We start from the raw sequence: 16,285 nt of genomic DNA on the forward strand, positions 1-16,285 counted from the left end.
AAGCAGTGGTATCAACGCAGAGTACTAGACCAAAATAAACAAAAATATAAAAGTTACAAGAAAAACGGAGAGGTTGCCGTTATAATACATGTTTTAATGAATATTGTATCATATTCGTCTAATACATCTTGCATTTTTTTTCTGAATTCAAGAAATGCTGGTTGATAGTACGTTTCCTGTAATGATTAAAGAGACTTTTTATAAATTAGGTAGTTGTCTCTAGTTATAATTATAATTCATTGCATGAATTTTTCAATATATTGAGAAAGGATAATGAACCTCATCCTCACCGGTCACCGGTGAACCGTCAGTCCATTCGGAATTCTCTGCTAACGATTTCACCGCCTCGATAGGCAACACAAACGCGTCGTGCTCCAAGTATTTTAATACATCGTCAGGAATGTCGAGAATCGTAGCCTCCAAGGCATCTTTCTTGAATGTTGGATACCAGCAGGAAATAGAGTACTCCGGTTTTAAATCACTCACAATCTTTCATCGAAAGTTTTTACATATACTTGTATCTTTATATACAAATACTTCAATCTCCTACTTTATTTAGAACGTTTTACAAAGAGTTCTCGTAAAATGAGACCAATATACTTTTACTTTACATCAAAACTGAACCTATGTGTCAAAATATCAAAATATGTCAAAACTGATAACCTAAGTAAATGACATTCATGGAGCGACATCAACGCTGTCTTGTAATGAATGCTCGAACTGGACATGCGCATTGAGAAGGTCGATGATGATGACGACGACCAAAACTTGAATCAATTTTTTAGAAAATCAAATTTTACATTATAATATCTCCGTTTTACAAAGCACATAGAGAAAAAGTAAAGACACTTTTATTATATAATTTAAACTCAATCTATCGATTGAGCGTAGTAAGAACTCGATCGCTTCAACCGTTATTGCGTATCAGAAATATATGATACTATCAACTGTCCGACTCGCGTATAATAACACGGCATGCCTCGCAGTCGCTATGCAAAGCTACGCTCAGTAGACTTGGCGCGAGACACTACCGTGTCTCTTGATACTGATTTCTGGTTATTCTATAATAATCAATTATTAATATCTTATTATATTATTTTATTATTATAGTAAAAGTCACAATTATATTTAATGTATAAAGTACTTATTACTTTTTCAAAATGTTCATGTGTAAACTTTTATAAATAAATTTTATATTTTAAATATTAGAAAACGTTTATTTATATATAAAATTTTATTTAATTATATAATTTATATAATTATATTATATATAAAATACATTATTATATTATTTTAATATTACATTTTTCATATAAAATGAGCAATGGCGCGCGCGAAGCGCGCGCTTGTGTGTTCTAGTATCTGTAAAATACACATCTTTTTGTGATCTTTTCATGATTTAAATTTACGTATAAGCTAAAATTATAAACTCATTATAATATGAAAAAAGGAATTATATTTATTTAAAAAGTAGAAATGTCAAGAAAAATTTTATTAATTTAAGCCAATAGTTAAATCAAAATAAAGTGTCCAATCTAACGAAAAAAGGGTGGCTCATCATTTGACATGAAATATATAAATATATATACAGGGTGTCCGGTAATAGTCGCATCAACCGTCGTGTGCAGGTAGAGCTAGTTAAACCGAGTAGAAAAGTCCTCTACCATTTTGCGATATTCTCAATAATAAGAGAGAAATAAATTAAAGAAAATCAGCCAATTCGCGCGATGATAAGCGTGCGGCGAGAAGAGACAGCCCACTCGGGGGTCCAGAGTTAGCGCTACTCGTATGGAGTTACTGTCTTTTGTAAAGCGCTCCTCCCCGCTTCATCGCGCGCTTAGCAACCGTGTAACATTATATTGTTTCTTTTCGCCGCATGCTTAGTAACGACATAAAACTGGATTGTCTCTTCTCGCCGTCGTCACGCGAATTGGCCGATCTTTATTAATTAATATCTCTCTTATTATTGAGAATATCGCAAAATGGTAGAGGACTTTTCTACTCGGTTTAACTAGCTCTACCTGCACACGACGGTTGATGCGACTATTACCGGACAATACGAGTTTAGAATAATCGACCCAACTAGCTTGAAAATAATTTCTTAATATTCACAACGTTTCGTTAATATAAATATATAACATAAATATATATATATATATATATATGTATATATATATACAGAGTGTTTAAAAAGTATGGAGACCCCTGAATAACTCCGAAAATATATGCAAGATAGAAAAAAATGTTGCAAGCTTGCAACTTTTGTTTAAAAAATTTTTTTCTATCTTGCATATTTTCGGAGTTATTCAGGGGTCTCCATACTTTTTGAACACCCTGTATATATACATATATATATATTTCACCCTGCAGTTGCAATATGTCATGATCAACATTGCTATAGTCACTAATACATTCCAATACTTCATCATCATCATCACTGACATGATCAATCTTTCATTTTCACTTGGATTAATCGTTTGGACAGGAACAGACGATAATGGCAGATTTTCTAATACACCAAAAATTCTGTATATATCAGCTTCAGTTTGTTGTTTTATGAGACGACGGTTATGTTTATCTGAATAGAAACGAATTCTTTTCTGTCTCTCATCATTCGCCATTCTACATTCAGCTGTAAATATATAATATTACATATAATATACACGCAGTCTACTTTTATTTTGTTATTATTTATATATTTATTATTATTTGTTTTTATTTATAATTATTTATATAATTACCATAAAAAGGATTAGCTCATCGTTTTATATTGCAAATGAGTATTTTTTAAATTAATTCTTTTGATGTTCTTATTGACACTAAAATATATATTAATTCGCGCAATCCGCTTCATGGGACCATACCCTTATAACATTAAATAGTCAATAAAAAAATTTGAAACGCGCGGGATATGGTGGGGGTCGCGGCGTATGCGCGAGGCGAGTACGCCGTGACCCCGACCACTGACTTGGCGTGTTGCACGTTGCACGTCCCAAAACAGGAAAAAAAGTATTATTTATACATTTTTACGGTGTATAATGTTGAACTACAACATTTGTAAGATATCTACAGGCGATTTTCGCATTGTACCAATAAATTGGTTTGTGAAAAATAACGCAACATTCCAATGGCCTCCCTACGAAAATATAAATGAGGTTAATACGGCCATTTGTAACATGTACGAACCAGAAAGTGACTAGGATGAAATAAGTGTTGATAAAATTGTAATATCAAAAGGTAAGTAACAATTCTAATTTTTCTCAAAAAGTATAAAGTATAACATTTCTTTGAATGTTTATATCCCTGCAAATCGGGGTCTCTTGGGCCACTGGAATGACTCCGAGCTACTTTTATCTTTCTGTTTAGCTCGCAGTGCATGTAACAAAAGTATAAACAAGCATGAAATTTTCATTTAAATAAATGTATATATATTTTCCGACGAAACTGGCAAATTGATCTTTATTAACTTGTTGTCATACAGACGACGTTTCGACCTTTGGTTCAGGTCCTTTTCAAGTCTCTAATTACAATATAATAAAATTAAAATTAAAATTGTACACTTTATTAGGTGTGGGGGTAGACTCCTAACAAATTGGTACCAAAAGCCCACATGCTCGGGCAGATATTTAAATTATTATTCGAATCACCCACTTAAGTATAAAATTAATACTATTAACAATCTTGTGGATCACGCGATCTTATTATCTGATGACCAGTTTCATAACAATAACATTGGCATTGTGAAAAAAATTTTAATTAATAATTGCTTCCCCCCACACATGGTGGACCGTTATGTTTCCAAGAGAGTATGCACGTTAATTGATCGGAAAAATAATCTGAATGCCGTTGATAATAATAATAGTAATATTAAAGAATTCGATAATTCTTCTTACTTGGTATTACCCTACATTAAGAACATAAGTGAGAATATCAGTCGATCAATCAAGAAAAAGACAGGTTTGAACGTAATTCACACTATACCAAAAAAACTTGATAGAGTAATTAAGCGAGGAAAAGATAGACTTTCTAAATTGAACAGCACTGAAATAGTATATAAGATTGATTGTAAAGATTGTGACGCAACTTACATAGGACAGACGAAAAGACATTTAGACACCCGAATTAAAGAACACATAAAAAATATTAAAATGCATGTTAGCAATCATAATGTAATTAGCAAACATAGGGCTGAATTAATGCATGATTTTAAATGGACAACGCCTAATATTTTACATTGCGAGAAACATACAAGAAAGAGAGAAATTGCTGAAATGTTTTTTATTAAAAAATATGAAAACACAATCAACCTACAGAAAGATACAGAAAATCTAAATCCTGTTTATAGCAATATTATTAAGGTCGTTTAAAAATACCTCTTTCTTTTATGTGTCTCGTCATCGTGCTAGACGCAACGATGGAAGTGATAACGAACTCGTCAACTATGATTTAATTCATGTTTCTGGAATTTATACGGTTTATTTGAGGTGCGTTTCATGAATATTATCATTTACAATGTCCTTAAGTAAGATTTTTGTTTTATTAAGTGTACAATTTTAATTTTAATTTTATTATATTGTAATTAGAGACTTGAAAAGGACCTGAACCAAAGGTCGAAACGTCATCTATATGACAACAAGTTAATAAAGATCAATTTGCCAGTTTCGTCGGAAAATATATATACATTTATTTAATTTCTCCACTGGCGGTATAAAACTACTCTTAATTATTTCATTTAAATATTCGCAATTAGATTATTAAAATATACCCAGTGAGCATTATTGAGAGGATGAGCTCTTTAAGAGGACTTTTTAGAGACTTAATTAATTTTTCTTAGAAATGATATCAGTAAGTTATCTTTTTGTAAGATCTCTTTCAGAAGAGCTCTCTAAGAGGACTTTTTAGAGACTTAATTAATTTTTCTTAGAAATTATATCAGTAAGTTATCTTTTTGTAAGATCTCTTTCAGAAGAGCTCTTTATGATGTCTCTTCATAGATGTCTCTAGAGTCTCTAGCAAGCGTGCTATTTACGAACGCCGTACATATAATGCGTAAGCCACATACGTGTGTACTGCGTGCTCTGGAGCTCTGAGTTGGATTTCAATGAGATATAGATATAGAGCATTTACGTTCTTCGATATTAATGTTTTTAAGGTAAAATCTTTCTTTCTTAAATTATAAATATTATTAAATATATATTTGAGCACATAAAATATATATTTTATTGTTATTTGTTCTATGTTGCCTCTATATCCAACCAAAGAAGTTGGGTTATGTCTGTAAAAAACACGTTGCAATTATAAAGTTTTTTTTAATTCAAAGTCTATGCTGTTTTAACATCCTCAGGATCGGATAATATTTAGGATGTTTATACAGACTTTACAATAAAAACGAATTTTTATGATTGCAATGTGCTTCTTGCAGACATAACCCAACTTCTCTGGTAACATATACAGCTGCAATATAGAAAAATACCTTAAAGAAAAAGTCATAAGAATTTGATAACTCATAGCACAATTACAAATGCTATGAACTATTCTCTTTATATTATTTATTATTTATTAGTTTTCATTCATTTTCTTATTTTAAATTAATAATTATATATGTACTTATGAAGAAATAATAGTGTGATAGTTATAAAAGAAATATAAATTGCTTTCTTGTCATACTACCGTCCTACTATTTCTTCATAAGTATATGTAATTGTTGATATAAAATAAGGAATTGAAAAAAAGCTAATAATATAATAAATAACATAAAGAGGGAAGCTAAATAATATGCATTTTTCATAGATCAGAGCACTCATAATAGTGCCCTGAGTTATCAAATTTGTATTACTTTTTTCTTTACGTTATTAAAAATCATCAGGGTTTAGCTTTTAATCACATATTTAAATATCAACAATAATATACTTATGAAGAATTAGTAAGATGGTAGCGTAATAAGAAAGCAATTATTATAGTATGATGGTACGTAACAGAAAAGTTATTATTTTAAAAGAAATATAATATATCACATATATGTAGAATCCTGTTATTTCTTTTAAATCTACATTTTGCAATACTATACTACATATACATATGATATGCGATAACACATATATGTATATATGTGATTTTCTTTTATAACAACTTTTCTTGTTACGCTACCATCCTACTATAATAATTACTTTCTTATTGCGCTACCATCTTACTAATTCTTCATAAGTACATTATTGTTAATATTAAAATATAAACGTGAAATAAAGCTAATAATGATTTTTTAATAACGTTAAGAAAAAAGTACTACAAATTTGAATAGTTTTATTGCTTCTTGCCCTCCCTCACGACAAGATATTCTGGCTATGTTTTTATATAATATACGCAGAAAATCTATAAGTAACGTAAATTATAAATTTCCAGGCAACTTGCTTTTTTATTTTAAAATGTTTATTTTAAAATTTATAAATATATACTATAAAAAGAAATGATATAACCCCAAAAAACCTCTTTTTAAAAAAATATGTAATAATATTAAAAATTGATTTTTTATCTTAATTTTTAAAAAGTATGAATAATAACATATATATTATTTAAGTCATAATGTTAAAAGTTACATAATCAATATAGAAAAATTATATATATATTTATATATACATATATGTAAGATATATATATAATTAATCTATATAAATTTTTTAAAATTAAAGAAACGAAGAAGCAAAAGCAAAAGACAGATAGAGAGAGAGAGATAAAGAGAGAAAGAGAGAGAAGGAAGAAGAAGGAATATCAGGTAATAATAATTAACATTTTGTTTGATATTATGCAGGTTAATGTGTATAGTGTCATGTTGAAATTAACATTTTCTTAATTTTGATGCATATGTTACGTCCAGACTCAAGGAAGGAAGAGTCGAAAGGAAGGACGTAACTACTTAAATCGAACAACGCCAGGTAGTGCGTTTTGTTCGAGCCGAACGAACGTGTTTAGGCCCCAAATAGGTCAACGACCGCGAGGGTCGCTCTTACGCTATTTAAAGGGCGTTCGCTCGGTGGTCCCTTTTCGGCAAGAGAATTTAATCTCTTTTGCGCGGGATGGGACCTTAGTGCGATCTCTGGACGGAGGAAATGAGAGCGGGTTAATCAATTAATTAAACGCGAGTTCATAATAAAATTAAGTTTTATTTATATAAATAAAAACGGTGAAGAGACGGATACATAAATAACAATTAACTCGCGCGCAGGATTTAATCTATAAAAAGGTGTGTGTGTGTGTGTTTCGCGGGTGTTACATAAGTACGGAGGTCGTCAATCGGGACATAAAGGGGGGAGAGTTTATTGTTTAAATATATTATGGTCCCGATTGGTTATTACAATAATTTTTCATTTTAATAGTTAGGTAACAAATAATAATAATGTATACATGTGTGCGTATGTGTCATGGGAGTTCCCGAATCTGGATGGTGGAGGGAGGATAGGATCTTAATAAGACTTGCGCTGGGACGGCCAATGGATATCTACGCTCAGGAACATACCAAGGGATAACCTCTTCAGGATTTACGTCGATTAGATGTTGACGCAGGGCCTCATGTTCTACTGGTCCCGGACCGATTGTAAAGGTTCCTTCCGGGACTTCCCTTATCCCCGGGAATTGATTAATTAACCAAGCTCTGAATTGGTCGTAGGTGAGCTCGGCGTGCGATTCTAGTTCTTCCGAACCGTCATCGCTGAGATTTATCGTCTCAAAATCTTCCGGTAGTTCCCGGTTTTCGGAGGGCGTTGGGGAAGAGGGAGGTGAGTCCCCAAGGGTAATAATGGAGGGAACCGGGGACGGAGATCGAGGTGAATCTGGGCGTGCGGGAGAGAGGGGAGGTGGAGGAGAAAGGTTCCGCTGAGATTCGGTAGGTGATTCAGGTGAATCAGCGAGAAGGAAGGGAGGAGTTCGCTCCTGTTCGGTGGGTTCGAAGGGAGAGGGAGAAGGAATTCGCGGGGTTCCTGCGTATTCAGGGGATGAAATCGGAGAGTAATGAGGTGGGTCGCGATTAGGTGTATTACAATTTTTTTCTTTGGCGTAACTATTAATAGTGTCAATGTGTTCTCTAGTTAATATTTCGAGTTTTTCGCGGAGTAATTTATGGTCGTCGGTTGTAGAAAATAAGTCCGCCGTAGCCCGAGCCAATTCTCGCCTTAGACGACGATTGCGACGATTTCGGGACCGCTTTATGACCCGTTGGGAATGGCGCGTAGTCTCCACTAACAACAGCGATATAAGAGAGCTGTTCTTCGAGAAAGAGTTCTTGAATTCAATATTTATTTAAGAAGTGAAATTTTAATATTTATTCCGAAGAAATTTGCATCTTTGCAATTTTGTTTAGGGTGAGGGAACTTTGCGAGGGCTCTCACTGCAGTTATGCAGGAAACCCGACGGATACAAGGGAAGGTCGCGGCTTGCGCTGCAGCTATACAGGAAACCGTGAAACCAGGGCTTGCACTGTAATCATGCAGGGAACCGTGAAACCAGGGCTCGCACTACAATTATGCAGGAAACCGTGAAACCAGGGCTCGCACTGCAATTATGCAGGAAACCGTGAAACCAGGGCTCGCGCTGCAATTATGCAGGAAACCGTGAAACCAGGGCTCGCGCTGCAATTATGCAGGAAGCCTTCAGCGGGGGAAGGAAGGGTTCAGGAATAATTAATACGAACTTCTTCGAATATTAGGTAACAGCTTTGAATAAATGAAGTTAATTTATTCAAGAACTCTTTCTAGTAGAGTGAGATTGTATATGCATATAAAGGGACTTACTACTTATGGCGTGCGTCGATAAAATGTTTGGTTCAAGATCAGCTCGTTGTAGGATCAGTGGGCCGTTAGGTCTGGCTGGTATATCCAATTGTTGCTATGCCGGAAGTTCACAGAGTTTCTCACTGAGTGTTTACGCTGATTTCACACTGAGAATTCGCACTGAGAATTCTTTCGCGCACTAAGTGTTGCGGTGAAAACGCAAGGAAACTGTGGATGTTCGACGAAGAACGATAAGTGACGCTCCGCAGAGAAGTTCGCGTTTATATCCCGGTTTTTGATTCACGCCCTCCGTTCCGCTTTTTGACAAAATCCTGCGAATAGAAGTTCATAATCGCGTTTTTAATATTTTTACTTTCCCTTTCTATGGGGAGCGTTGCAAGGATCGACGAATCAAAAGTTTAGTGCAGGCGTCTGCGAATCGGAGCTCGCTTTCCCAAAAACGGGGATGTCTCGAGATTTCGATATCGGCGGCGGTGTTTGTTGTTAATTTTTCCTATATCGCGATATTTGTCGTTTGTTAGTGCCGCTTTTATCGGCGGGTTCTCGCTTTATTGCCCTCACGTGCGGCTTAGAGCTTGTTTGCTGAGAGGCGATGCGTGTGGCATCTTTTTAATCTTTATATTTTTCGCCGCTTTCTCGCGAGAATACCCGCAGGTGTGCTATCTTATTTTGCACACTTTCGTTTTCATTATTTGTTTTCCCCTAATTTTACTAGGGAAGGATTTGCTTTCGGCGCGTTCTCGCCGTCGTTGTGTTTTCCCGATTTACAATGTTTGTCGGTTTCTCGCGAGAGTTTCCGCTGCGGTGCCGCTTCGCTTGGCACGTTTACTTTTATCAATTCGTTGTTCTAGTTTTCCCCTCAAAGGTGGGCTCGCTTTCGGCCCGCTCTCGCCGTCTTTATGTTTTGCCGATATGTGATTTTAACTTATTATTCGCGAGGGTGTCGGCAAGAATCCGCTTTCGGCATCTTTCCGCCTGGTCTCTTTTATTTACCGATTTTGTAATATTTATCGGTCGCTCACGATATCTGCAGCTGTCCGTTTCGCTGGGCACGTTTTCGTTTTATTATATACGTGCCGCTTAGATTATTATTATCTTTTTTCTTCCTTTTTTATTTACCTAACAACAAACTTCGCCTTGGTCGTGGGAAAGAAAAGAATCGTGAAGTCCGCCGGACGTAACACATATATAAATAATATTTATTCAGAAAAATAATTTATATATTAGGTTTGATTTTCGAGTTTGAGCTAAATTCTTTATTGGATGCAAAATCGAAATAAAAATTGAGCTTTTCAAAAAAACTATAAACAAAAGGTAAAGTAACTATATAAATTATATTTTTATCATATTTTCTGATTTTGAAATTTTTATTTTTATATTTAGTATTTTTATATTTTACGCATTACATTATTTTGACGAATTAAAAATGTCATTACGCAAACATTTTAAAAATTCATCCGTGAGTCAGAAAAATAAAAGGCTTCTTAAAACTTATAAATTTTTACAAAGTATTCAAATAAGTGATGATAATGTAGAAGAAAATGATAAAGTGTGTTCAATAAGTGACAGTGAATGTGAAATAGTGCATTCTGAAAATTATATAGGTGAAAGTATTGATATCAGTAATGACAATAACAGTGACATTAACAGTGACAATAACAGTGACAATAACAGTGACAATAATAGTGACAACAGTGACAATAATAGTGAAGAAAACTATTGCATTGAAGATGAATTGAATGATATAACAGATGATAATATAGCATTAAATAAAACTTCAAAGTTTAAAGAACAACTGAAACATGGGTGTGCGAATTTAATATTACTCATCGAGCTACTGGAACATTATTAAAGTTATTGAAAAATGTTAATGATATTAATGAATTACAAGATCTTCCACTTGATCCCAGAACATTGCTTGAAACTCCTAAGCACATTGTTGTTCGTGAAGTCCCTCCTGGGAAATATTTTCATTATGGACTAAAAAATGCTTTAATAGATATTCTAAAAACTGTACGTTTAAATACAGTATCTAAAACCATAGAGACAAATATTAATATCGATGGCTTACCTCTAACAAAAAGCTCGAAAAGCCAATTTTATCCAATACTAGGAGAAATATATCCAAAAATTTTTGAACCATTTGTTATTGGAATATATCATGGATACAATAAACCTGCTTGTCCTAATGTATTTCTAAAAGATTTTATCGAAGAGTATATTTTATTACACGAAAAAGGATTTGAGTTTAATGAAATACATTTTACGGTTGCAATTCGATGTGTAATTTGTGATTCTCCAGCTCGATCATTTGTGAAATGTATCAAATCATTTAATGGATATTTTGGTTGTTCAAAATGCATGCAAGAAGGTAATTATAATAATCGAATGCTTTTCCCTGAAATAAATGCAAAATTGAGAACAGATGAAAATTTTGTATATCAAGAAAATGAAGAGCATCATATTGGAAGATCAATTTTTGAGAGAGCAAATTTAGGAATGGTAAGCCAATTTCCATTAGATTATATGCACTTAGTTTGCTTGGGGGTTGTAAAAAAGATGCTTCAAATTTTTGTGCATGGAAGAATCAAAGCAATAAAATTTAATTCTGCAGTTATACAGGAAATTTCAGAAGCTTTGTAATATTGATGAAGCTTGCTAATATATCTGCATGGATACCAAATGATTTTGCACGGAAGACACGTAGTTTAGAAGAGTTAGACCGTTGGAAAGCAACGGAATTGAGACTATTTCTATTATATGTAGGACCAGTTATACTTTAAAATTATTTGCCTGCAAATTATTTGTTGCATTTTAATTCTTTTCATTGTGCTATTAGAATATTGTGCCATGAAAGTGATTGTATTAACAATAATGAGTATGCTAAGAATTTATTAGTTTACTTTGTTGAAACTTCAAAAATATTATATGGAAAAGATTTTATTATTTCTAATGTTTATAATTTAATTCACATACCTGATGATGTAATAAAATTCGGACCTTTAGATTCATTTAGTAGTTTTTCTTTTGAAAGTTTTTTATATGAAATTAAAAAACAATTGAAAAAAGGTGAAAAACCTCTCGAACAATTACATAATAGAATAGTGGAACGTGCTAAATATAAAAAAAGCGACATGAATACTACTTTTCAAAATCTCAAGTTGGTCAATATAATTCTAAAAAATCTAATAAAACGAGATTAGCATATGACTACATTTTTTATAAAACATTTAAATTGTCACTAAGAAAAGAGTCTGATAGTTTTTGGTATTTAAAAAATAATGATATTTTTCAAATTAAAAATATTTATAAATATAATGAAGAATCCATTATGCAAGGGAAAATGTTAATAAATCCATGTAATCTTCCTCATTATCCCGTTAATTCTGAGTTATTTAACATAATTGTTGGAAATGAATGGTCCGAATTAAAAAAATTTCCGATTGATGAAGTAAACATGAAGGCAATTTGTATTCCTTACAAGAATTCTTTTTGTTTCTTTCTCATAATTCATTCATGTGTATAAAATAAAACTAAAAATTTGTAAATTTTTTCTAATTTATTTCTCTTACATAATCCCATTATTATTTTTAAATTTTTTTATTTATTTAGTTTTCACATTTTAAATATCTATGCTTCATATATTTATTTATATAATTTTATTTTATTTTTTTCAGTTTTATGTTTTGCTTAACATAGAGATATACATTTTTTACATATATATTAATACTCTTCTTTGTTTGTAGAAAAAATGGATTAAGGCGCCTGAACTTTCACCATAACAAGAAAAAAGAGACAGGGTATAGACTTTGATTTACACTCATTTTACGGTTGTTTATTAACTGTCAAGAAAAAAATCTTAGTTTTTAGAAAATATAATACAATAAAGCATTATAGTATTATTGCAATATTTATTTTATTTAAAAATGGCATGCAAAAATTCTCAGCATGATTTTTCTCATCTCGTCTCATGATCCAATATAGCCGCGGTGAGGGTTCAGGAGCCTTATTTATTTTACAGAATGTATTTCGTCGTATTGTGGGATGAATGGTCTGCGACCATACCATCATCGTGGTTGATATTACTATCTAAAGCATTTAAATGGCCACCGAAAGAGAAAAATGCTAGTGTTGAATCTAAAAAGAACTCATTACCTAATAATTATTGGGAGATTATTCACTATAAAAAATTATTAGGACCTTTTGGTAAATGTATATTCAGATATATTATATCTTTAATATATATTAAAGTATAAATTGCTCATCTAATTTCTATCTTTTCTAGATACCTACAAAAAAGCTAGAGAATTTGAAATCGAAATGACAAACATTTCTACAAATGATGAAGAAACATTGTCAACTTTAAAAGAAAAAATGTATAATAAAGCATCTTTAAACAAAAGACAAATTAATAAACCATCTCGTTACTGTACATCTTCATCCGAGGAAGAAAAAGAAAATGAAAATTTAGGTAAGCATTAAGTTTTTTAAATTAATATTTATAATTAAATAATGGTATTAAAGAGGTATAGAGCCAGATGTTTGTGGCAATATTGTATTGAATAAATTATTTAAATTATTTAAATCTCAATAGCTTTTATATTTGCAATGTATAAAATTATAAAAATTTATAACATTCTTTTGAAGAACAGCCTTATATGTGATGTCGAAATATAAAAATTTGCGAGATGTTAACTAATACAATTTTTTGTTTCTACTACAAACAATTGTATAATTTTCAATATTTATATATTATACATATGTATTTTTTTAAATAGATAATATAGCTAAAAAAAAATTAATAAACTATCAACCTACCGTGAAAATGACATATCTACTAAAATTAAACTAAAAGAACTATGTGAGTATTGATTTACAAATATACTAAACATTAAACATATTGATTTATAAATATACTAAACATTAAACATATTGATTTATAAATATATTAAAAATATTAATATTGAAATAAAATAGGTATTCCAGAACCTCCTATAAACTATAAGCCTATAATAAAAAAAGTTGAAACAATAAGCTCTGCTCAACATAAAGTATCAAAAAAATCTACAGTTGATTGCGAATTTGGAGCATCGATATATGAAAAACAAAAATGTTCAAAACTAGAAAATGAAAGACAAATTATTGAAACAGGTATAATTTTTTTTTAATTATGTAAATTTAATTAAGTCGATTAGTAGCATTAATAAGATCTTTTCAATTTTATTTTTTTATTTTTGTTTTTTTTTAAATTTTGAAAATAGTACATGTGAAAAATTTGCACAATACTAAACTACAATTTGTATATAACGAGAATATTTTCTATATTTACAGAAAAATCTGAATTATTACATAATGATACTGATGAATTACTAAATAATAATAATGAAGCATTACTATTATAAAGGACATGGAGAAAGCGAAATATTATACTTGGATAGCTTAGATAACTCGTTCACAGAAAAAGGTAAAAAAAAAAGGTTAAAAAATATATATTACTGCAGCTTTACTAACTATATGCAATATTTTGTTTTCTTTTATTTAAATTTATTTGCATAAAAGTTTAAATTATATTAATTAAATTTTAAAAATTAGAAACAAGGAAACTTAATTTTATTATTGTGTATAACGAAATTCTAATTGTTATGAATATAGATGTGAGTTTAATCACAAACTCGTTGAGTTTTTCAGATCAAACTAACTTGGGTGTAGAAATAGAAGAAATAAGTGAGTAAAATTAATATTAATATTTTCAGTATATAACAGGTTCAATGTAGTTAATTTATTGTTATTTTTCTCTTTTTTTCTCTATTTCCATTTTTTTTATTTTCTATAATTTTTCTTTACTTTTATAATTTTGTGAATATAACAAATTTTTTATATTTTGTATAAAGTTTGTTTTTAACGTATAAAAATAAATTGTACAATATTTTTTAAATTGTAGGATATGGAAAATGTTTCACATTTATTTTAGTATTATTTATTTAGATAAATACTACAAGTAGAATTATATACAATTTGTAGATGAAAGTTAAAAGCATTTAATAAAATTTCAAATTTTATCTAGATCATAATAAATAAAATGATTATAAATAAAATGTTTGTATTTTATAATATTTATATATTTTTCATTATAATTTTTGTTTCTTTTAATAGATGCACCTTCACAATCAATATTTCATCTAACCGATCAACAGAAACCAATTATTATGTACAAAGAAAATGCAGAAAATATAAACAGAAAAGAAAAAAGAGAATTGCATGAAGTGTGTTGCAGTAAGTATATAAAAATAATTTTTTTTATAATTAATATTTTAATAAATATGATTTAACCGTATTTAGTGCTTCTGTTCGATAAATTTTTGTTGGACAACTTTTCCCCTACTCTCATACTTTTAAAGACAAAGTAATAATTAAGTTATAGTGAGGTAATAGTAAAGTATTACTTCTCTCTCTGTATAATAATTAATTATTACTATAACTATATAATATACATATGTTATATAATAATTATAATTACATTAATTTTATACATTGCATTAATTTTATTCAATTAATATGCATATGTACATACATATATATATATATATATATTGATTTTTTTAAATAGAAGCTTGTCAGAATGACATTAAAAAAATTACACGATTGTTGGTTACAATCCAACAATTGTTGTTAGATGTACACACAAATTCTTCACAAGAAAATACAATAAATTTGAATTTACCAATTGGAACTCTTGAAGCATTAAAGGAATTCAATAAATTGATAACACAAGACTCCGTATCTTTACTGCAATATGTAAGTACTCTATCAATTAAATTTAAAAAAACAAAAATATATGTATAATAATTAAATTAAATTTTTTTACAGAAAAAATTAATAAAAACTATAGGAGGAAAAAATGCGGAACAACACGTAAGGAACGCATTAAAACATACTCTAACTGATGAGTTAGCTTACAAACTCTCGTGGACAGGACAAAAAAATACCATTGAAACGAGATGCATGAAATTTGTTGACGTCATTATAGATATTTTATTTTCTCATACTTATATGTCAGAATTATACACATACACACACACACACAGAGAATGATACACTAATGGCGATTGACACCTGACTTTTCAAGACTGGCACTTAAGAAATTTACTGTAGTGATCTTCAGAAAATTAAATTCGCGTTTTTGACAGAACGCGTAATGTAAAACCAGTGTATAGCATTGGCGTAGAATTTATCTATTTTGTAGCAATGCAATCACATCAACTGATAATCGTGTAATTATATACATTGTTATCAACATTTTATAAGATTACAAACAACACTATTAGATTACACAAAGTGACATAATCTGCGTATATACATACATAACGGCTCGTATTCAGAACGCGCTTATAAATATGTTAGCGCGCTTTTTTGTCGTTCTATCCTTGTTTTGTTTACTAAATGATAAAGATAGAATGACAAAAAAGCGCACTAACATCTTTATAAGCGTGTTCTGAATACGAGCC

At 30.5% G+C, this 16,285-nt stretch overlaps 1 protein-coding gene across 6 annotated transcripts; it reads left to right on the forward strand.

Moving 5' to 3' along the window:
• Positions 1-4,780: 4,780 nt before the first annotated feature.
• On the forward strand, positions 4,781-15,994 carry LOC145936024 (uncharacterized). Of its 6 annotated transcripts, XR_014425313.1 has the most exons (9): positions 12,464-12,580; positions 12,802-12,986; positions 13,066-13,251; positions 13,559-13,641; positions 13,758-13,931; positions 14,112-14,244; positions 14,469-14,504; positions 14,934-15,053; positions 15,388-15,575. XR_014425313.1 is itself a non-coding variant. In XM_083037892.1 (5 exons), exons 1-5 carry the CDS (start codon positions 14,163-14,165, stop codon positions 15,870-15,872), a joined length of 687 nt encoding a protein of 228 aa, XP_082894018.1. In that variant the 5' UTR covers positions 14,148-14,162; the 3' UTR covers positions 15,873-15,994. The 6 variants fall into 6 exon arrangements, 2 of the variants coding, with proteins under 2 accessions (XP_082894018.1, XP_082894019.1); XM_083037892.1 differs by lacking the exons at positions 12,464-12,580; positions 12,802-12,986; positions 13,066-13,251; positions 13,559-13,641; positions 13,758-13,931 and adding an exon at positions 15,648-15,994 and having other exon boundaries at positions 14,148-14,244; positions 14,433-14,504; XM_083037893.1 differs by lacking the exons at positions 12,464-12,580; positions 12,802-12,986; positions 13,066-13,251; positions 13,559-13,641; positions 13,758-13,931 and adding an exon at positions 15,648-15,993 and having other exon boundaries at positions 14,148-14,244.
• The last annotated feature ends 291 nt before the right edge of the window (positions 15,995-16,285 follow it).

This window comes from Prenolepis imparis, unplaced genomic scaffold, assembly GCF_030444845.1.
Source record: "Prenolepis imparis isolate NDT839.2.m4 unplaced genomic scaffold, iyPreImpa1.0 SCAF_5, whole genome shotgun sequence".
NCBI lineage: Eukaryota > Metazoa > Arthropoda > Insecta > Hymenoptera > Formicidae > Prenolepis > Prenolepis imparis.